General features: G+C 36.9%; 1 protein-coding gene across 5 annotated transcripts in view; it reads left to right on the top strand.

Moving 5' to 3' along the window:
• Window positions 1-23,059, top strand: part of TLK1 (tousled like kinase 1) — a 203,894-nt gene that overhangs the window by 95,961 nt on the left and 84,874 nt on the right. For 4 of the 5 annotated variants that reach the window (XM_044913672.1, XM_021702849.1, XM_021702848.1 and 1 more), the window contains one exon: window positions 473-591. In XM_044913672.1, the coding sequence (XP_044769607.1) occupies window positions 478-591 (114 nt within the window). In that variant the 5' untranslated portion in view covers window positions 473-477. The remainder of the gene's footprint in view (window positions 1-472; window positions 592-23,059) is intronic. The other variant, XM_044913671.1, reaches the window with a different exon arrangement.

The raw sequence follows: 23,059 nt of genomic DNA, 5'->3' as shown, positions 1-23,059 counted from the left end.
TGTCACTTAGTGTCAGAATTCTGCATAAGCTAAGATTATACTATGAGAGTAGTGTTTGTCAAACTGTGGACCCATGGTCCATTAATGGCACATGAAATCAATTAAATAGCTCACAACCAGTGTTTTTCTTTTCTGATGGACAAAATAGACTAGAAAATATTGGCGTGCACTGCATGCAGTAAGAAGTATTTGTGGAATTTTTTAATACATGTGTGTATGTGTCTTTGTACTGAATTGGGTGGAAAATATATTTCTTACTGTGGATTACAGTTGGCAGTGTTGGAAATTCACTGTTGGTTGTTTTGATAAATGAGTGAAGGACATGATAAAAATTTTAATGTCTCAATCTGTTTATAGAATGCATTCATTAGGTTTATACTGATATCTCAACTAACCACATTTATGTATTTTGTGTTTGTGTGTATATGAAGATATGTATTTGTGTTTTATTTTCCTTTTCTATTATTAATAGGTGCAATGGATGAGCTTCATAGTCTGGATCCAAGAAGGCAAGAATTATTGGAAGCTAGGTTTACAGGAGTTGCAAGTGGGAGCACTGGAAGCACTGGCAGTTGCAGTGTTGGAGCAAAAGTGAGTAAAATTATAATCTTTATTTGACATTCTTTCATTGTATTTAATGATCCGGAACATACTTTGTAAAAGAATCCTACATATGTGTTTAATATCAAATTACCACTTACTGTAATTTTTGTAATGTATAGGGAAAAATTCAATATTTACAAACCTGATTTTTAATACAGCATAACATACTTCAGGGGCATGATGTTCTAATACAGCATAATCGGTTTGAGGAGTAAGAATTAATTGAGTAGATTGAACTGCTCTTCTCCCATTATATAATTTTTTCTCTTCCTTGCCTTTGTCACCCTTGTTCCTATCTGTTTATGTTCCTATTTGTACAACTGCTGCATATCTCTTAGGCTTTCCAGTGATAGACCTCAGGTTGTCTTCAGCTCCCCATTACCTCACACTGTAGTGGATTTCTTGTGCTTTTTCTCTTATGGACCTCTGTAAGCATTTGTTTAGGTTACATTCTTAGGTGCAGAATTGCTGGGTTATAGGGTATATATAGAGTTAAATTGAATGAATAGTATAAGATTGCTATTCAGAACAGTTGTACAGGACTAACCCATACTTTTAACAGAATGCATGATCATTTATGTATCCCTACATCCCAGAAACACTTGGCATCATCTGGATTTCTCATTAACGTGTAAAATAGTATCCCTCTTTTTTTTTTTTCCTTGTACCACCAATTATTTTGAGCATTTCTTCATGTGCTTGTTAGCTTTTTGGGAGTCTCTTATGAATTGTTACAATGCTTTTCCTATTTTTCTATCAGGATTACTTTCTTTTTCAACCTGATTTTCCCATATTCCATGTATATTTACATATCAATTCCATGTTGGCTGTATACAGTGCAAATAACTTCTCCCATTTTGTCATGTCTATCACCTTTGTTCATGATATCCGTTATCGTATAGGATTATTGTAGAGGACTCTTTAATTTTGTTGTAATCAAAGTCACCAATTTTTTTTAACTTATAGTCTATAACTCTGAAATTTTGGATAGCTCTTGGTATACTTAGAAAAACAGCCGTCACTATGAACCATCTGGGTCAAATAGATCCTTTTCCTTTTTCTTTTGAAGATTTATTTATGTGGGGCGCCTGGGTGGCTCAGTCTGTTAAGCGGCTGCTGTCGGCTCAGGTCATGATCCCAGGATCCTGGGATCGAGCCCCGCATCGGGCTCCCTGCTCGGTGGGAAGTCTGCTTCTCCCTCTCCCACTCCCCCGCTTGTGTTCCTGCTCTCGCTATCTCTCTCTCTGTCAAATAAATAAATAAAATCTTTAAAAAAAAAATTATTTATGAGAGAGAGAGAGCTCACCAGAGAGCAAGCAGTGGGTGGGGCAGAGGGAGAGAGAAACCCAAGCGGGCTCTGTGCTGAGCACGGAGCTTGATCTCACCACCCTGAGATCATGACCTGAGCCAAAACCAAGAGTTGGATGTTTAACCAACTGCGCCACCCAGGTGCCCCATCCTTTTGCTATTTTTATATTTTAAGTTATTTTGCTACTAATTTATACCTGTAGGAATAAAGGTATAATGAAAAACAACTTTATTAGACATTTTAATAATAATTTAAACATAAAATCCTCTTTGTATCAAGTAAATCTTGGTGCACAAGCATCATAAAAGATAAAGGATATTGTCATGCATCCTTTGAGCATCAAGTGGTCCAAATTCATGTAGAAGAATATTATATGATGAAGTCCTTCAGTTGAATGACTAACTAATGAAAATACCATGTTTCCTTTTTTTCCTTAGAAATATGTTATCCAATTCATTGATTCTTGAATTTGAGAAAATTCATCTAGGATAATATCAATTGGTGACTCTGAGATTTCACTTATATAGTCATTGCCATCAGTTTTAGAATAGAGTCTAGAGGTGTTGTTATGTCTTTGTATTTATTTTCTGATTTGTTTAATAATTACAAAATGTCTTCCGCTGTCGTTTTCTTCCCTTGACCATCTTGGGTGGAAAATGAAAATTTCTTAATTCTCCACTGGAGTCAGTGCAATCTGATATCAGTCTGCAAGGATGTCTCTAGTATTTTTTTTTTTTTAAGATTTATTTATTCATTTGAGAGGTAGTGCACGCATGAGTGGGAGGAGGGGCAGAGGGAGAGAAACCCAAGCAGACTCCTTGCTGAGCATGGAGCCCAACATGGGGTGTGATCTCATGACAGTGAGATCATGACCTGATCCAAAGTCAAGAGTCCATACTTAACTGATTGAGCCACCCAGGCGCCCCTACTCTAGTCTTTTATACATTCTTGAAGGATGATGCAGTACTTTGGGCAAGACAAGAAGATAACTTGAGAGATAATCACTTATTTCACTATTACATCACTCTTTTAGGTCATTAAATCTGCATTATTTTTCTCTTTCTACCATAAAAAACTACTGCAGAGTTGCTTAAAACAAGACACTTATTTTCTTATAGTTCTGAGGGTCAGAAGTCTGACATTGGTCTCATTGGGCTAAAATCAATGTGTGTGTAGAACTTGATTTCTTTCTTGGAGGCTCCAGTGGTGGGAAGTGGGGGGCACCTTTTCCTTGCCTTTTTCTAGCTTCTAGAGGCTGACCGCATTTCTTGGCTGGTAGTCTCTTTCCTCCATCTTCAAAGCCAGCAATGATGCAACTCTCTTACTGTTCTTTGGAAGTCACATCTCCCTCTGACCACAATCTAGAAAGGTTCATCACTTTTAAGTACTTGCGATTAGATTGGCTCATGCCCATCTGGATAATTTGGTATAATTCCCCCAGTTCAAAGTCCTTACCCCATTACATGTGCAAAGTCCTGTAACATTCACAGGTTCTGGGGATTAGGATGTGAGTGTCACTGGAGGACATTATTCTGCCTATCATACCCTCATTCTTCTATTTTTTTTTTTTAGTGGTTTTTGTTTGTTTTAGCATAGTTGGGAATAATTGATGAATGATGATGAGTAATGAAGTAATTCCTAGGATGATGTAATAACAAAATATAGGAAAAATAAGATCAGTAAGATCCCATAATGTAATTTAAATTTGTGAAAGGGTCTGTTGGATGTCTGGTGATTAATTATAAGATAGAATGCATTTTATTCCATTAAAAATAAATTTTATTTTTATTCTTTGGATGATCTCTAAGAAAGAATAAAAGTCCCCAAATACTAATCTTTTAGAGAGGGAGCATGAATGGGGGGTGGGGGGGTTGGAGAAGGAGAATCTTAAGCAGCCCCCACGCCAAGCATGAGCCTGACTTGGGGCTTGATCTCACGACCCTGAGATCATGACTTGAGCTGAAATCAAGAGTCGGAACCTAACCGACTGAGCCACCCAGGTGCCACCCCCCCCCCGCCCACCTTGTGACAAATACCAATCTTTACAAATAGGTAGAACTACTTGAAAAAGAAGCTCAAACATTAAAATTGGGTTCAGTGGACCCTGAGGTATTCTGAGAATTAAATACTTGTTCCTCACCCCTGGGCCACAAAGATATTCTGCAGATTCTTCTGTTAATTTTATAGTTTTACTATCATATTTGCCCTTTAGGCCCCACCTTTTATATAGTATTGATAGGGATCCAGTTTTACTTTTCTCCATCTGAACCAGTTTTCTCCACAGTGCTGCTTTTTTAAAAACATTTAAAAAAAAATTTATTTATTTATTTTAGAGAGAGGGGTGGGGGCAGGGGGAGAGAGAGAATCTCAAGCAGATTCCCTGAGTGTGGAGCCTGCTGCAGGCTTGATTACAAGACCCTGAGATCATGATCTGAGCTGAAATCCAAGAGTTGGACACTTAACTGACTGAGCCACCCAGGCGCCCCTCTCCACAGTGCTTTTTAAATCATCCAAATTTTTCCACTGATCGGTGATGCTACCTTTATCATATATTAATTTGCCATGCATATATATGGATCTGTCTGAAATTTCTCTTACGTTCCACTGGTCTGTATTCTTGTCCCAGTATCACATTTTTAAAAAATACTGTTGTATTTTTGATACATCTTTTTTATATGGTAGAGCAAGTCTCTAATCTTCTTTTATAAAGTTGACTCAGTAAAGCTGACTTAGTTTTTTTTATGGTTCTTTATTCCCTCATTTAAAATTTGAGTATCCCTTCATTTGCTTGTTAGCATTTGGGGATTCTTCTGTAATAGCTTATTTGTGTCTTTTTCCTTAAAAGATTATCAAATAGAATTCTTATTTTGAATGCATTGCATTTATAGATTAATTGAGGAGTAGTTAAAATCTTTATAAGATTAAGTTGTCCCATCCAAATACATGAAATGTGTCTCCATTTATTCAGTTCTCCCTATAGAGATCTTAAGAATTTTTGGCTAGTTTTTATGAATTCTTTTGGCTAATTTCTGAATACTTTAGTTTTTGTGGCTAAAGTATTTTTTTTTATTTTCTAGTTGATTATTGTGGACCTAGGAGGTGTTTGATTTTTATCGTTTGGTCTTATATGCAGCGGTCTTGCTGTTGGTCCTTTTTTTTTTTTTTTTTTTTTTTTTTTAACATTTTTTTTTTTTTTTGGTTTTTTTAAACAAAAATTTTTTTCCAAAAATGACAGTTTTATTTCTTACACCTCACATATATATTTTTTCTTTATATTGGTCATGATCTTCAGAAATGGAAATATTCTATGTTTTGAGTGATAATTTACACCACATAAACAACTGTCAAATCTAAAAGGAAGGAGAAGCTTAATTTGTAATTTTCAGAATATTGGATATAAGTCAACTGTTCCTCATCTAAGAGAAATGTATTGAAAAGAAGTGTGGTATATATATTTATACAATGAAATACTATTTAGCAATAAAAAGTAAGAGACTATTGATAATATGTAACAACATGGATGCATCTCAGATGAATGGATTATGCTAAAAGAAGTCAGACCCAAAAAACTACATACTACAATACTTACTCCACTTTTTTTTTTTATGTAAGCTCTACACCCAGTGTGGAGCTCAAACTCCACAACTCTGAGATCAGCAGTTACTTGTTCCATTGACTGAGCCAGGAGGGCACCCCACCTTTATTTCCTTTTTAAGACAAGGGTTATTAATTGGGATATTTTGAGCTATTCTTTTGTTATGGATTTCTAATTTATTGCATTACATTTTGAAAATATAGTTTGTATGACATTAATTCCTGAAATGTGCCCTGTTTTATAAACATTTCACATCTAATAGCTCTTAATTTTATTTGTACAGATCTTAAATATTTCCTTGTATTGTCAGCTTGACCTTTTTCTGAGTGGCGTATTAAAATCTTCAGCTATATAGGCAATATATATATATATGAAACATCAGTGGTATTATAACAGCATTGTATGATGACGGATGGCAGCTACACTTATGACCATAGCATAACGTATAGAGTTGTCCAGTCACTATGTTGTACACCTGAAACTGATGTAACATTGCGTGTCAGCTGTGCTTCAATTCATTTAAGAAATCATTGGCTGTGATTATTGATTTATGTATTTCAGCTTGTAGTTATCAATATTTGCTTGATACATTTTGAGGCCATATTTTTACATACATCTTATTTTGTTCTTTTTATAACCATGTAATTATTTTTTCATTTAATACTTGTTTTTTTCAAATCTTAAGATTAGTATCATTGGCTTTCTTTTCATTCCTATTTGTCTTAAATATATGGGTATATGTTTTTCTATTATTTTTACTCATTTTGTTTTAATTGTATTTCTTGTAGGCCACATGTCTTTTTTGATAGAATATTAGTGTTTTTACCTCTTAAAAGGTGGGTCTAGTCCATTACATTTTTTGTAATTATTGTTATTTTCTGACTTGCTGTGCTATCTATTGTCTAATGTCTTCTAGTTATATTTCACTTTTATTCCCTTCTACCCCTTGCTTTCCATTGGACAAATGGAGTTTTTCCTGATGTTTTAAAGTTACATATTCTATTTTTAGTATTAGGATGATACTCTATACTCATTTATATATTTATATTAATTGTATATATATACTCAAACTGATACTTACACATTTCTGCAGGATTTCCCACTCCTCCCCCCCAATTTTTTACTTTTAAAAAATATTATACCTATAGAAAATTGAAAATACTGTACAAAGAATACTTGCATACTCTTTATTTAGATTTAAGAGATGTAAACATTTTTGTGAATTTTTGTGCTCATGTATAGACACATCCCTACCATCTCTCTCTAGTATCACTGTGATCTCTGCAATGAATGTGAACAGATTTTTCTCCAAGGAGCCCTGCTTCATTTTAGTGGGGAATGGTACTTAAGAACCAAGCTAGGTATGCTTGTTGTTATGTGGTAGTCTCTTGGAAGAATGTCAGCTAACGTAGAAAGGATGTAGAATGAGGAAATGAACATTCAGTATTGCCCAGCATAATTATTAATTAAGGCAGGGATCATCAGTGGTTGTTAAAATCATTTAGTAAAATGTTTTAGAGACCAGTATATTTTCAAGGTCTCAAAGTTTCACCCTGTAGATGAGTTATTTATTACAAAAGAGAAAATGGGTATTTAAAATGGAGAGATTTGTTTTTCACTACCATAATAAGGAAACTCATTTTTTATTGGCAGTGGCACAGACAGTCTGACATTAGGCGCATTCTGAGGTGATGCAACAAGAGGAACACACATCACCTGTAGTTTTCATGGTGGAAATGTTGTTTTTTTTTTTCCCCCATGGTGGAAATGTTTGATTTGAATTTAGTCATGAGAAAATACTCCTGCAACATCCTACTGGACAACTGGCCTGGATTCTTTCCTCAAAGTGTTCAGTGCCATGAAGAACAAAGGGAGGCAGAGGGACTTTTGTAGATTGGTTGAGACAAAAGAGACATAGCCAAATTGAATCTGTGAATCCTGATTTGCTCCTGGATTCGGAGAAAAATGGTTATAAAGGATGTTTTTGAGATATTTCAGGAAATTTGAGTATAGACTATATGTTGGATGATGAATTAATTTTGGTTTACTGTTCTTTTTGGATAAGCTTGTATTTTTAAAATATTCATTTAAATTTAAAAATACAGATGAGCTACAGAATGTAAGATAGTGTTGAGCAATGACTGTTATAATGGTTTTATCTAAACTAGTGGTGATAATGTGCCTGTGAAATGCTGTATTATTGTGTAAGCATATTTTAATAATGGGGAACCAGGAGTTTGTAATGTGGAACTTAAAGCACAAGGATTAAATTTCTGATAGTGAAGGTGCTCTGGGAGAGGAGGAATGGGAGAAAGGTAAGAAAATCATCTAGGAGTATAGAGTAAAAAATTGATTACCTATAAGGAAGTATGTTATGTTTGCTTAAAAGTAAAGTAATAAGCACAGGCAACAGAGATACTGTAAACAGAACTTCTAAATTACTGTGACAGCGTGTAGAAGGAGGAATAAAAAGAAACTTAATCCAGTAAAAGTGAGGTAGAGAGAAGGAAGAAACAATTCTAATTTTAACTATTAATATAATATGGAAGGAATAAAGTCAAGTATATGTTATCACAACAAATGAGAATCCATCTATAGGCTGTTGACAAAAAACATCTCCCCAAAATGACACAGATTGGAAATAACTGGAAAGAAAATATTTCAGGTGATCATAGAGAAGAAGAAAGTAGAATTAAATATAAATTTGAGGTCAGTTTCTCCCTAACTCAGAACCTTCCAAAGACTTCCCATCACATTTAAAATACAGTTCAGTGTCTTCATCATGAAAACCTTCTGACCTAACTTTAGACTAACTACCCTGTTCCACTAACAACTGTCCCACTACACCCACATTGTTTTGTAACTTGCTTCAAACATACTTCAAATGTTTGCTCAAGTATTACCTCTTCAAAGAGGCTTTCCCTGTCCACTCTATGTAAGAAGATAGCTATATCACTCTACCTTAACTCTTTAATTTCTTTAAAAGTACTTAATTGGTTCCTTACATAATACTAAATATTTATGTTTGTTTTTTGTCTCTTTCCTTTCTTGTACAATGTAAGTTCCATGAGCCCGTGGAATTGTCTTTTTTTTTTTTTTTGCTTTTTTTCTAGCACCTGCAACAGTAGTAAGGCCCCAAATAAATATTTTTGAATGCATGAATGAATATCAAATAAACCATTCTTCAGAAACAAAAGCCAGAATGGTATAAAGAGATATTTTTTAAGGACTAATCATCTGTAAGGAATATATGACAATTATAAATTTTTATAGATCAAGCAGGTCTAAAAATACATGGTGAATTTATTAAAATGCAGTTATAATGAGGGCTTTTAATATAATTATTTTAAATTTTGTCTGTTTAAATATATATAAAACAGCAGGCTATACAAGATTTACTATTTTGCACAATATAATTTATAGGGTTGATTTGATAGGTATACATACACATACAATAGTCAGTCCTCTTTATTCAGGGATTCTGTAATTGCAAATTCACCTACATGCTCAGATTTATTTGTAACCTCAAAATCAATACTCAGATTGCTTTTGCTCGTCATTCAAGGGCCTGTGCATGTACAGTGTTGAGAAATTTGAGTCGTCGGAGGCTGAATAAAGCAACATTCTGCCTGTGTGTCTCAGCTCTCCTAGTTTAAACAAGTGTTCTTTTCACAGTTTACTTAGTGCCATGTTTTTCACTTTTTTGTGATTTTTATTGGTGATTTTGCTCTTTAAAATGGCCCCCAAGGTTAGTAGTGCTGAGGTGCTGTCTAGTGTTCTGAGCACAAGAAGGCTGTGAGGTGCCTTAGGAAGAAAATGTGTGTTCTATAAGCTTTGTTCAGTCATGAGTTATAGTGCTATTGGCTATGAATTCAGTGTGAATGAGTCAACAATAGATATTAAATAAGGCATCTTAAAACAAACACACTTTTATACAGAACAAGGTTATATATTAATTGGTTAACAAAAAATGTGAAGCAAAGCTTGCAGGACCCTAACTGTGTATTTCCCTGAGGCGATGATTTAACAGCATTCACTAATTCAGTGTTCGCAGCTAATAACAAAACTTTGAGAGAGAGAAAACTTTTATTCTATCTATGCTACTTTTATCTTATCCCAAGCCTGCTTCACCTGTTTATTTTTTACTTGCCCCAGATCCTTGTGGCATGAGTTTTGTGGCTCTGTTATAGGATTACAGATAGAAGGTAAAGGTAAATATTATAAAGGGTACTGATGTAAAAGTTATTGTGTAGCTGTCATGTTGGGAAAAGGAGCTAAATGTAAAGATATATTTTTTATTTTACATAGTGAGGAATCACACATGGTTGAAAGAATTTAAAAATTGTGTATTTTTGGTAAGATAACTATTTGAAGAATTTAAAATAAAAACGATAAATATATCAGGAAGAAGGGGACGCTGTGGTGCCAGTGAACTAAATTCTTCATCTTTCAGGGCTCATGGGTGGCTCCGTTGGTTAAGCGTCTGCCTTTGGCTCAGGTCATGATCCCAGGGTCCTGGGATCGAGCCCCGAGTCTTGCTCTCTGCTTAGTGGGGATCTTGCTTCTCCCTGTCCTGCTCCCCCTGCTTGTGCTTTCTCTGTCTCTGTCAAATAAATAAAATCTTAATAAATAAATTCTTCATCTTTCATGGCAAAGTCAATAAAGAATTTTTTGAAATATAGTACATAATAGAATACTCTGCACCTGTTTGAAAGAAAGGACTTAGCAAAGGAAAAAAGAAGTTAAGAATCTATTTTATATTGATTTGGAATATTCCAGCCGGTATTAAGAGAAAAGAAAGCAATGCAGGACAGTCTGTATAATGTTTTTTTTTTGAATAGGAAGGGAGGAACCAAGTTTGTATACTTCATTTGTTAGTGTAGACATATAGCCTCTAGAAAGATAATAAACAAAGTGAGGTAGCCTATTTGTATTGCCTATTCAAAAATTTCATTAAAAACAGTTTTTAAAAAGTCACCTCTGAATATTGGGACTGGTGTGGGAGGGAGAAATTTATATTTTTGTAATGAAATTTTTTTTCCATGTGCCTATGTTGCTTTTATATTTTAAGAAATGTCCCATGAGTGTTTGCCCCCCCCCAAATCTATTTTTGGAAGGCTTCAGAAGTCTGAGTGTGTGCTTGCATGTGTATATAACTGTGTATCTGATAATATAAATGATTATGTACTAGGTTTTTAAAAAAAAAATTTATTGTTATGTTAATCACCATACATTACATCATTAGTTTTTGATGTAGTGTTCCATGATTCATTGTTTGTGCATAACACCCAGTGCTCCATGCAGAACGTGCCCTCTTTAATACCCATCACCGGGCTAACCCATTCTCCCACCCCCCCTCCCCTCTAGAACCCTCAGTTTGTTTTTCAGAGTCCATCGTCTCTCATGGTTCGTCTCCCCCTCCGATTCCCCCCCTTCATTCTTCCCCTCCTACTATCTTCTTTTTTATTTTTTCTTAACATATATTGCATCATTTGTTTCAGAGGTACAGATCTGTGATTCAACAGTCTTGCACAATACACAGCGCTCACCATAGCACATACCCTCCCCAATGTCTATCACCCAGCCACCCCATCCCTCCCACCCCACCCCCCACTCCAGCACCCTCAGTTTGTTTCCTGAGATTAAGAATTCCTCATATCAGTGAGGTCATATGATACATGTCTTTCTCTTATTGACTTACTTCACTCAGCATAACACCCTCCAGTTCCATCCATGTCGTTGCAAATGGCAAGATCTCATTCCTTTTGATGGCTGCTTAATATTCCATTGTGTGTGTGTGTGTATACACCACATCTTCTTTATCCATTCATCTGTCGATGGACATCTTAGCTCTTTCCACAGTTTGGCTATTGTGGACATTGCTGCTATAAACATCAGGGTGCACGTACCCCTCTGGATCCGCACATTTGTATCTTTGGGGTAAATACCCAGTAGTGCAATTGCTGGATTGTATGGTAGCTCTATTTTCAACTTTTTGAGGAACCTCCATACTGTTTTCCAGAGTGGCTGCACCAGCTTGCATTCCCACCAACAGTGTAGGAGGGTTCCCCTTTCTCCGCATCCCCGCCAACATCTGTCGTTTCCTGACTTGTTAATTTTAGCCATTCTGACTGGTGTGAGGTGGTATCTCATTGAGGTTTTGATTTGGATTTCCCTGATGCCAAGCCGTGTTGGGCACTTTCATGTGTCTGTTGGCCATTTGGATATCTTCTTTGGAAAAATGTCTGTTCATGTCTTCTGCCCATTTCTTGATTGGATTATTTGTTCTGTGGGTGTTGAGTTTAAGAAGTTCTTTATACATTTTGGATACTAGTCCTTTATCTGATATGTCATTTGCAAATATCTTGTCCCATTCTGTCTGTTTTGTTTTTGTTGACTGTTTCTTTTGCTGTGCAAAAGCTTTTTATCTTGATGAAGTCCCAGCAGTTCATTTTTGCCCTTGCTTCCCTTGCCTTTGGCGATGTTTCTGGAAAGAAGTTGCTGCCGCTGAGGTCGAAGAGGTTGCTGCCTGTGTTCTCCTTTAGGATTTTGATGGACGCCTGTCTCACATTTAGGTCTTTCAACCATGTGGAGTCTATTTTTGTGGTGTAAGGAAATGGTCCAGTTTCATTCTTCTGCATGTGGCTGTCCAATTTGCCCAACACCATTTGTTGAAGAGACTGTCTTTTTTCCACTGGACACTCTTTCCTGCTTTGTCGAAGATTAGTTGACCATAGAGTTGAGGGTCGATTTCTGGGCTCTCTATTCTGTTCCCTTGATCTCTGTGTCTGTTTTTGTGCCAGTACCATACTGTCTTGACGATGACAGCTTTGTAATAGAGCTGGAAGTCTGGAATTGTGATGCCGCCGGGTTTGCTTTTCTTTTTCAACACTCCTCTGGCTATTGGGCGTCTTTTCTGGTTCCATACAAATTTTAGGATTATTTGTTCCATTTCTTTGAAAAAAGTGGATGGTATTTTGATGGCGATTGCATTGAATGTGTAGATTGCTGTAGGTAGCATTGACATCTTCACAATATTTGTTCTTCCAATCCATGAGCATGGAACATTTTTCCATTTCTTTGTGTCTTCCTCAATTTCTTTCATGAGTATTTTATAGTTTTCTGAGTACAGATTCTTTGCCTCTTTGGTTAGATTTATTCCTAGGTATCTTATGTTTTTGGGTGCAATTGTAAATGGGATCGACTCCTTAATTTCTCTTTCTTCTCTCTTATTGTTGGTGTATAGGAATGCCGCTGATTTCTGTGCATTGATTTTCTATCCTGCCACTTTACTGAATTCCTGTATGAGTTCTAGCAGTTTTGGGGTGGAGTCTTTTGTGTTTTCCACATAAAGTATCATATCATCTGCAAAGAGTGAGAGTTTGACTTCTTCTTTGCCGATTTGGATGCCTTTTATTTCTTTTTGTTGTCTGATTGCTGTGGCTAGGACTTCTAGTACTATGTTGAATAGCACTGGTGATAGTGGACATCCCTGCCGTGTTCCTGACCTTAGGGGGAAAGCTCTTAGTTTTTCCCCATTGAGAATGATATTCGCTGTAGGTTTTTCATAGATGGCTTTTATGATATTGAGGGATGTACCCTCTATCCCTATACTCTGAAGAGTTTTGATCAAGAAAGGATGCTGTACTTTGTCACATGCTTTTTCTGCATCTTTTGAGAGGATCATATGATTCTTGTTCTTTCTTTTGTTAACGTATTGTATCACATTGATTGATTTGCAGATGTTAAACCAACCTTGCAGCCCAGGGATAGATCCCACTTGGTCGTGGTGAATAATCCTTTTAATGTACTGTTGGATCCTATTGGCTAGTATTTTGGTGAGAATTTTTGCATCCATGTTCATCAAGGCTGTAATTCTCCTTTTTGATGGGGTCTTTGTCTGGTTTTGGGATCAAGGTAATGCTGGCCTCATAAAACGAGTTTGGAAGTTTTCCTTCCATTTCTATTTTTTGGAACAGTTTCAGAAGAATAGGTATTAATTCTTCTTTAAATGTTTGGTAGAATTCCCCTGGGAAGCCATCTGGCCCTGGGCTCTTGTTTGTTGGGAGATTTTTGATGACTGCTTCAATTTCCTTAGTGGTTATGGGTCTGTTCAGGTTTTCTATTTCTTCCTGGTTCAGTTTTGGTAGTTGATACATCTCTAGGAATGCCTCCATTTCTTCCAGGTTATCTAATTTGCTGGCATAGAATTGCTCATAATATGTTCTTATAATTGTTTGTATTTCTTTGGTGTTGGTTGTGATCTCATGATTTTGTTGATTTGGGTCATTTCTCTTTTCTTTTTGATAAGTCTGGCCAGGGGTTTATCAATCTTGTTAATTCTTTCAAAGAACCAGCTCCTAGTTTTGTTGATCTGTTCTACTGTTCTTTTGGTTTCTATTTTATTGATTTCTGCTCCGATCTTTATTATTTCTCTTCTCCTGCTGGGTTTAGGCTTTATTTGCTGTTTTTTCTCTAGTTCCTTTAGGTGTAGGGTTAGGTTGTGTACTTTGAGACTTTTCTTGTTTCTTTAGAAAGGCTTGTATTGCTATATACTTTCCTCTTAGGACTGCCTTTGCTGCATCCCAAAGATTTTGAACAGTTGTGTTTTCATTTTCATTGGTTTCCATGAATTTTTTAAATTCTTCTTTAATTTCCTGGTTGACCCATTCATTCTTTAGTAGAATGCTCTTTAGCCTCCATGTATTTGAGTTCTTTCCGACTTTCCTCTTGTGATTGAGTTCTAGTTTCAAAGCATTGTGGTCTGAAAATATGCAGGGAATAATCCCAGTCTTTTGGTACTGGTTGAGACCTGATTTGTGACCTAGGATGTGATCGATTCTGCAGAATGTTCCATGGGCACTAGAGAAGAATGTGTATTCTTTTGCTTTGGGATGGAATGTTCTGAATGTGTCTGTGAAGTCCATTTGGTCCACTGTGTCATTTAAAGTCTTTATTTCCTTGTTGATCTTTTGCTTAGATGATCTGTCCATTTCAGTGAGGGGGGGTGTTAAAGTCCCCCACTGTTGTTGTATTGTTGTCAATGTGTTTCTTTGCTTTTGTTATTAATTGCCTTATATAATTGGCTGCTCCCATGTTAGGGGCATAGATATTTACAATTGTTAGATCCTCTTGTTGGATAGGCCCTTTAAGTAGGATTTGTGTCCTTCCTCATCTCTTATTACAGTCTTTGGTTTAAAATCTAATTTGTCTGATATAAGGATTGCCACCCCAGCTTTCTTTTGGTATCCATTAGCATGGTAAATGGTTTTCCACCCCCTCACTTTCAATCTGGGGGTGTCTTTGGGCCTAAAATGAGTCTCTTGCAGACAGCATATTGATGGGTCTTCTTTTTTAAAATCCAGTCTGGTAGCCTTTGTTTTGATTGGGGCATGTAGCCCATTTACATTCAGGGTAACTATTGAAAGATACAGATTTAGTGCCATTATATTGCCTGTAAGGTGACTGTTACTGTATATTGTCTGTGATCTTTTCTGGTCTATGTTGCTTTTAGGCTCTCTCTTTGCTTAGAGGACCCCTTTCAATATCTCTTGTAGAGATGATTCGTGTTTGCAAATTCCTTTAGTTTTTGTTTGTCCTGGAAGCTTTTTATCTCTCCTTCTATTTTCAATGACAGCCTAGCTGGATATAGTATTCTTGGCTGCATATTTTTGTTGTTTAGTGCTCTGAATGTATCACGCCAGTCCTTTCTGGCCTGCCAGGTCTCTGTGGTTAGGTCTGTTGCCAATCTAATGTTTCTACCATTGAGGTTACATATCTTTTCTCCTGAGCTCCTTTGAGGATTTTCTCTTTGTCTCTGAGACTCGTAAGTTTTACTAATAGATGTTGGGGTGTTGACCTATTTTTATTGATTTTGAGAGGGGTTCTCTGTGCCTCCTGGATTTTGATGCCTGTTTCCTTCCCCAAATTAGGGAAGTTCTCTGCTATAATTTGCTCCAATGTACCTTCTGCCCCTCTCTCTCTTTCTTCTTCTTCTGGGATCCCAATTATTCTAATGTTGTTTCGTCTTATGGTATCACTCATCTCTCGAATTCTGCCCTTGTGATCCAGTAGTTGTTTATCTCTCTTTTTCTGAGCTTCTTTATTTTCCATCATTGGTCTTCTATATCACTGATTCTCTCTTCTGCCTCATTTATCCTAGCAGTTAGTGCCCCCATTTTTGATTGCACCTCGTTAATAGTCTTTTTGATTTCAACTTGGTTAGATTTTAGTTCTTTTATTTCTCCAGAAAGGGTTTCTCTAATAACTTCCATGCTTTTTTCAAGCCCACCTAGTGTCTTTAAAATCATCATTCTGAACTCTAGGTCCGACATCGTAATAATGTCCGTATTGAGTAGGTCACTGGCAGTCAGTACTTCCTCTTGTTCTTTTTCTTGAGGTGATTTTTTCCATCTTGTCATTTTGTCCAGAGGAGAATAGATGAATGAGAGAACAAAATGCTAACAGGTAACAACGTCCCCAGAAAATATACTCTAAACAAATCAGAAAAGACCTGAAACCGGGGGAAAAGAAAGGGAAAGAAAGAAAAAAGGAAAAGGAAAAAAAAGAAAAAGGTAAAAGCAAACAAAAACAGAACAAAACAAAAAAAACGGAATATGATCACATATGATCAGGCTGGTGCATAGATCAGTGCCACACACTAGATTTTGGGCGTATTTTGGTCTGTTAGAAGAAAGTGCCTCCCAAAATTGTAAAGAAAAATTTATATATGTACAAAAATAAGGTTTGATACAGTGAAGGGATGGAATATGATTGTAAAGATGAAAATTATAAAAAATTTTATAACAGGAATTGATACGAAGTTGTTTGAAAAAAGAAAGAAGAGGATTTAAAAAAAAAAGGAAAAAAAGGGAGAGAATGTGATCAGGCAGGAGACTAGAACAAAGGGATACACTAGAGATTTAGGGTATATTTTTATTTGTTACAAGAAACTGTATCTCAAAATTTTAAAGAGAGAACAACTTATATATATATGCCAAAAATAAGTGTAACTACTATGAAGGGATAGAATATGACTCTAAAAATGAAAAATAAAAGTGTTTTTTAAAAAAGGGATTGATAAGATGTTGGTTGAAAAAGGGAAAAAGAAAAATTCAGAAAAAAAAGTTTAAAAAAAAATTAACTTTGAAAGACTAAAGAATCATGGTAAAAAAAGCGATGGATTCTATGTGCAGTATTCCCCTAGTTCTGGAGTTCTGCCGTTCTCATTGATTGGTAAACTTGGACTTGGCTGGCTATTCTTGCTGATCTTCTGGGGGAGGGGCCTGTTGCTGTGGTTCCCAAATGTCTTTGCTGGAGGCAGAATTGCCCTCCCCCTGCGCGTCTGGGCTAAGTAATCTGCTGGGATATGCTCTTGGGAGCTTTTGTTCCCTGCAAGCTTTCAGTGCAGCTTTGGAGGACAAGAGTGAAAGTGGCGGCCTCCCTCTCCGCCCTGGAGGAGATGAGAACTCGGGGCCCCACTCCTTGGTGAGCCCCCAGAGAAAAGCAGTCAGTCACTCCCATCTCCCTGGTCTCCGGCCGTACTCCGTGCTCACCTGGCATGTGACTGAGTGTTTCTATCTCTGGAGCACGACCCCATGTGGACTCCAAACCCAGCAGATCCCTGCGGTGTGCTCCCCCGCCGCTCCTCCCGGGTGAGGAAGGGGAGTGTCCCCGGATCTGCCGCTTGTTGGGTCCCTGCTGGAGGAGCAGTGGCCGGACTGTGCCGTGGATCACAGTTTATGGCAACCCCGAGCTGAGAGCCCGCGCCTCAGCTCCGTCTCTGCAGCCGGCTTCCCCGCTCTGATACCTGGGAGTTCTGCCGCACTCAGGCACCCTCGGTCTTTCTGTGACCCCGAGGGTTCTGAGACCACACTGTCCCGCGAGGGTTCCATCCCCTGCTTAGCCACTGGAGCGGCGTCCCTCAGCGGAGCCGCCTTCTAAAAGTTCCGTTTTTGTGCTCTGGGGCTCTGTCACTTTCCAGAAACAGCTGACGGAGGCCCCCTCCCCCGCTGTCTCTCCTCCCAAGTATCACCTCTGATTCACTTCTCCGCACATCCTACCTTCCAGAAAGTGGTCCTTTTCTGCTCAGAGTGTTGTTGCTATTTTCTTCGATCTCCTGTTGAGTTCGTAGGTGTTCAGAATGGTTTGATCTCTATCCAGCTGAATTCCTGAGACCAGACGAAATCCCGGTCCCCTACTCCGCCCCCATCTTGCTCCGCCCTATGTACGAGGTTTTATCAAGCTTTCTTACCCCCTCCGTGCTCCTTTCTCCTCAATAATTTGAAACTTTTATAATCTTTTTGTATTGAGATATAGTTCATATGCCATAAAATTGACCCATTTTAAAGTGTACATTTCAGGGGTTTTTAGTATATCACTAAGTTGTGCAGCTATCACCACTGTCTAATACAGAATATTTTTATCACCCCGAAAAGAAACCCCATACACATTAGCAGCAACATCCCATTCTCCTGCTCTCCTACCCCACACGTTAGCCCTGGCAACCATTTGTCTGTTATCTGTCTTTGTGGATTTGTCTCTTCTGAACATTTCATATAAATGGATTCATACAAATATGAAACTTTGTTTTCCCTGGAGTTTATGGTTGAGTTATGTCTTTAGTTTTTAAGTATTCAGTGGAAGCATCCAATACTTTCCAGCAGAGATGTACAAATCTCTCATTATTTTCAAATAGAAGTTTTTCTTAATTTTTTTCTTATTTTTCTTTAGATATCCTCCCTGAAGTTTTGTTGTTCTGTTCTTCTTTAGGATAGTTGTTCTCTCTTTCTACTGGATGCCTGTCATCTTGGAATCTCCCTTCTTGACTATCATGGGAATTCCTTTTGTGTCTGTCCTGTGTTTGAGCTCTGCTTTCTGTATGCCATCTCTTTCTCTTTCTTGGTTTATTCCTTTGCTTTGGTGGAACAGATTGTCTCGTTATTTCCTGAGGAAAGGTAAATGAATAGTTACATTTTTGGGACCTTGCATATTTTCCTCCTCTCCTTGGTTGTCTGCATATAGAATTCTAGGTTGGAAATCGTTTTATTAGAATTTTGAAGGTATTGTTCCATTGCCTTCTAGCTTGGAAAGTTACTGCTGAACATTCCAATACCATTCTGATTCCTGATCCTTTGTGAGTAACCTGTTTATTCTTCCCTAAAAGCTTTTAGGATCTTCTTTTTAATCCCTGTCATTTAAAATATTTTATTATGATGGGCCTTGGTGTGGGTCTTCTTGAACCAGTATACTTGGTCAAAAGTATGCCCTTCAGTCCTGAAACGAACATATAGTTAACTTGAATTAAAAAAAAAAAAAAGCATGTCCTTCAATGCAGAAACTCATGCTTTCCAGTTCTAGAAAAGAAAAGTTTTCTTGAATTATTTCTTTGATAATTTCCCCACCTGGATTTTCTTACTCTTTTTTTCTGGAACTCTTATTATTTGGACCAGGACCTCTTGAACTGATTCTAGTTTTCTTTTCTTTTTTTTTTTTTTGGTCTCTTTTTGGGATTTTTTTTTCAATTTTTTTTTTGAATCCATGCTTTTTTTTCCTTTTTTTTTTTTTTTTTTTTTTTTTTTTTTTTTGGTCTCTTTCTGGGAATATTTCTTCAACTTTATCTTTGAATCCATACTTTTTTTTCCTTTTATTTTAGCTATTATATTTTCTTTTTCCAGTTTTTTTTTTTTTTCCTTTTTTTGGTCATGGTTTTCTAAATGTTTCATTTTTATAGTTTGCTATTAGGATATTTAGTAATGGTTTTATTTTTGTTTGAAGTTTTTTTTGTGCTCCTTTGGTTGTCTTTATTTCTTATGGACTTCTTTTAGTTTTTTGTTTGTATTTCTTTAGATATGTGGTGCTGTTGGGCTTTGTTGATATACATGCATTAGGCATTGAACACTTTTTGGAAGCTATGTATGAGTAGGTAGGGCTTATTGACCAATAGGCTTTGCATAAGATGACATGGCTGGGTCATTTTTCTGAGAGATTTTCAATTCCTCCTATCTATAAGTCTTATATCTTGAGATGCTCTGCTTTCCTAGGGAGAAATTATATAGTTTCCTATCTGTGGAGTATAAGTTTGGGTACTAAGTGTCTGGAATTGAGCATGGAAAGGGGGCTAAGGGTCTCTTCAGTTAGTGTGTAGACTTGCTTTTAATACCTTCTATTTCCTCACTGTGCCTTACGTGCCTCAATCCATAGTTCTGTCTCACATTTTCAGAGATTAAATCTGGCCTGTAATAATTTTGACAACAAGATAGTAGTCAGTCATATCCTTTTTTGTCCTTACATATACAATATGTTCTCTTTTTCTGGCGGCTTTCAAGATTTTTTTCTTTTTCTTTCTTTTTATGTATTTTTCTAAAAAGATTTTATTTTTAAGTAATCTCTACACCTAACATGGGGCTTGAACTCACAACCCTGAGATCAGGAATTGCACACTCCACCAACTGAGCTGTTCGGGTGCCCCCCCAATTTTTTTCTTTTTAAAAAATTTTTAGTGGATTAATTTTTTATTGATGTATAATTGCCATGTAACATTATATTAGTTTCGTGTGTACAACATAATTCCATATTTGTATATATTGCAAAATGATCACCACAGTAAGTCTAGTGAATATGTCACCACAGTTACAATTTTTTTCTTGTGATGAGAACTTTTAAGATTTAATGTCTTAGCAGTTTTCATGTATGCAATATAGTATTATTAACTATAGTCACCATACTGTCACTTATTTATGTTATCCCAGCACTTATTTATGTTGTAACTGGAAGTTTGTATCTTTTGACTTCTTTTACCATTTCACCCACCCCAGCCCCCCTGCTTCTGGCAACTACTAATCTATTCTCTGTGGCTGTGTGCTTGGGTTTTGTTTTTTGTTTGTTTGTTTTTAAGGTTCCACATATAAGTGAGATCATAAACTTTTGTCTTTCTTTGACTTACTTCACCTAGTATAATGCTGTCAGGGTCCATCCATGTTATTGCAAATGGCAAGATTTCCTTCCTTTTTTTATGGCTAATATTCCCTTGTATATATGTATACCACATTTTCTTTATCCAGTCCTCCATTGATGGTCACTTAGGTTGCTTCCATCTCTTGGCTATTGTAAATAATGCTGTAGTGAACATAGGCTGCAGATATCTTTTGAATTAGTGTTTGATTTTCTTTGGATGAATACCTAGAAGTGGAATTGCTGGGTCATATGGTAATTGTATTTTTGATATTTTTGAGGAACCTCCATACTGGTTTTTTTTTTTAAGTTTATTTAAGTAATCTCTATACCCAGCGTGGGGCTCTAGCTCATGCCCCCGAAACTTAGAACCACATGCTCCACCAACTGAGCCAGCCAGGTACCCTGCTCTATGCTGTTTTCCATAGTGGCTGTACCAGTATATATTCTCACCAATAGTGGCCATGGGGTCCCTTTTCTTCACATCCTTGCCAACACCCTATTTTTTATCTTTTAAATAATAGCAATTCTAATAGGTGTGAGGTGTTATCGTATTGTACTTAGATATGGTTTTCTTTGTACTTCTGCTTGGAGGAATCATTGAGCTGCTTCAATCTGTAAATTTATGTCTTTAACCAAATTTTAGAATTTTTCAGGCTATTCTTCAAATATTTTTTGTGCCCATTTTTCTCTCCTGTGACTCCAAATACAGGTATGTTGACTGCTACAGTGTCCAACAGACAGCTTTTTTTTTTTTAAAGATTTTACTTATTTGACAGAGAGAGAGGCAGTGAGGGAGGGAACACAAGCAGGGGAAGCAGGAGAGGGAGAAGCAGGCTCCCCGTTGAGCAGGGAGCCCAATGCGGGGCTTGATCCTAGGACCCTGAGGTCGTGACGCCAGCCAAAGGCAGATGCCCAACAACTGAAGCACCCAGGCGCCCCCAGACTACTCTTTTTTAATATTTTTTTCTCTGTATTTTTTAGTTTGAATAATTTTCTTAGCTCTGTCTGCAGTACTTTCTCCATTTTGATGTTAAGCCTATCCACTGAATTTTTTAATTTTAGAGAGTGAATTTTTCAGTCATGGGATTTACATATGGTTCTTTTTTTATATTTTTATTTCTTTTCTGAAATTTCCAATTTGTCCATTTATTGCAAGTATATTCTCTTTTGTCATCTTGAGCATACTTAGAGTAGCTGCTTTGAGATCTTTGCTAATTTCAATATGGGAGTTACTTATGGTTGATCTCTTTTGATTGTCTTTTCTTTTGAATATGTGTCACATTTTCTTCTTTCTTTGAGAATGTTTAGAAATTTTGTATTTTATTCTTCACGTTGTGAGTAACACATTGTAATGACTCTGGGATTTGGTATATTCTTTTGGAGAGTGTTGATTTTTTGGTTATTATTTGTATTATTAGAAAACAATTAACTTGGCTGGACTAAACTCCAAACTGTTTCTCCTCACAGAGGATGGTGGCTGACTACTCTGCTCAATTGTTTAAGTATTTGGACTGCTTAGAGTGTTTCACCCATGTATATATTAATGATCAGCCATAGACATGGGTGGAGTTAATACGCAGAATATGGAACTCTTGTTTTTGCAGTTGATTTCCAGCATATGCCCTCTCCCTTTCCGGCTGGTGCAGTAGTTCTGAACTCTGGTCTTTCAAGCCAGTAAGACTGCATATTTTGATCCAAGTTCAAGCTGCTCCATGCTACTCAGAATAGGGACCTTTCTTCAGGCAAAAGCTGTAAAAACACCCAGTTCTATTCCCTTTTTCTAAATGTTGTCTCCTATCCAAATTCTGCCTACTTTTGGTTGCTCTCAGGTGCCTTCAGGTAGTTGGTTTTTGTTTTTGTTTTTTTAAGATTTATTTATTTTAAGATTTTATTTAAGAGAGAGTGCATGTGTGAGAGAGCACATGAGCAGGGGAGAAGGGCAGAGGGAGAGGGAGAAGCAGACTCCCCGTTGAGCGGGGAGCCTGATATGAGGCTCGATCCTAGGATCCTGGGATCATTACCTGAGCTGAAGGCAGATGGTTAAACGACTGAACCACCTAGGCACCTCTAAGATTTATTTATTTCAGAGAGAGAGAGAGTGAGCATGCACGAGCACTTGGGCGAGAGGCACAGGGAGAGGGAGAGAGAGTCTTAAGCAGACTGTGCTGAGCATAGAGTCTGACACGGGGCTCAGTCTCACAGCCCTGAGATCATGACCTAAGCTGAAACCTAGAGTCAGATGCTTAACCGACTGTGCCACCGAGGTGCCCCCACGTAGTTGTTTTTTATATTTTTTTCCAGAATATATAGTTATCTGTGGGAATATTGGTATGATGAGATATTCTCTTACTTGTGATAGAATATTATATTTTTTGTTTTAAAAGGTAAAAATACTTCATGAATTTATATCGATACCTCCAATTCAAATCAGAACTAACAAGTTTTTTTGTTATGTCTCTTCTTCTATACTAAGAGTTGGGGTTCTCAAGGACATAAAGCAGATGATAGAATTAGAGTGTCACATAATTATTTACTCCTTTCTTCATCTTACAGCAGTCTGAGTAACAACAATTGTACTGTCACAGTGACCAAAGTGA

This window comes from Neomonachus schauinslandi, chromosome 3 (genome assembly GCF_002201575.2).
Source record: "Neomonachus schauinslandi chromosome 3, ASM220157v2, whole genome shotgun sequence".
NCBI classification, from domain to species: domain Eukaryota; kingdom Metazoa; phylum Chordata; class Mammalia; order Carnivora; family Phocidae; genus Neomonachus; species Neomonachus schauinslandi.
This window is presented reverse-complemented; position numbering and strand designations above follow the sequence as displayed.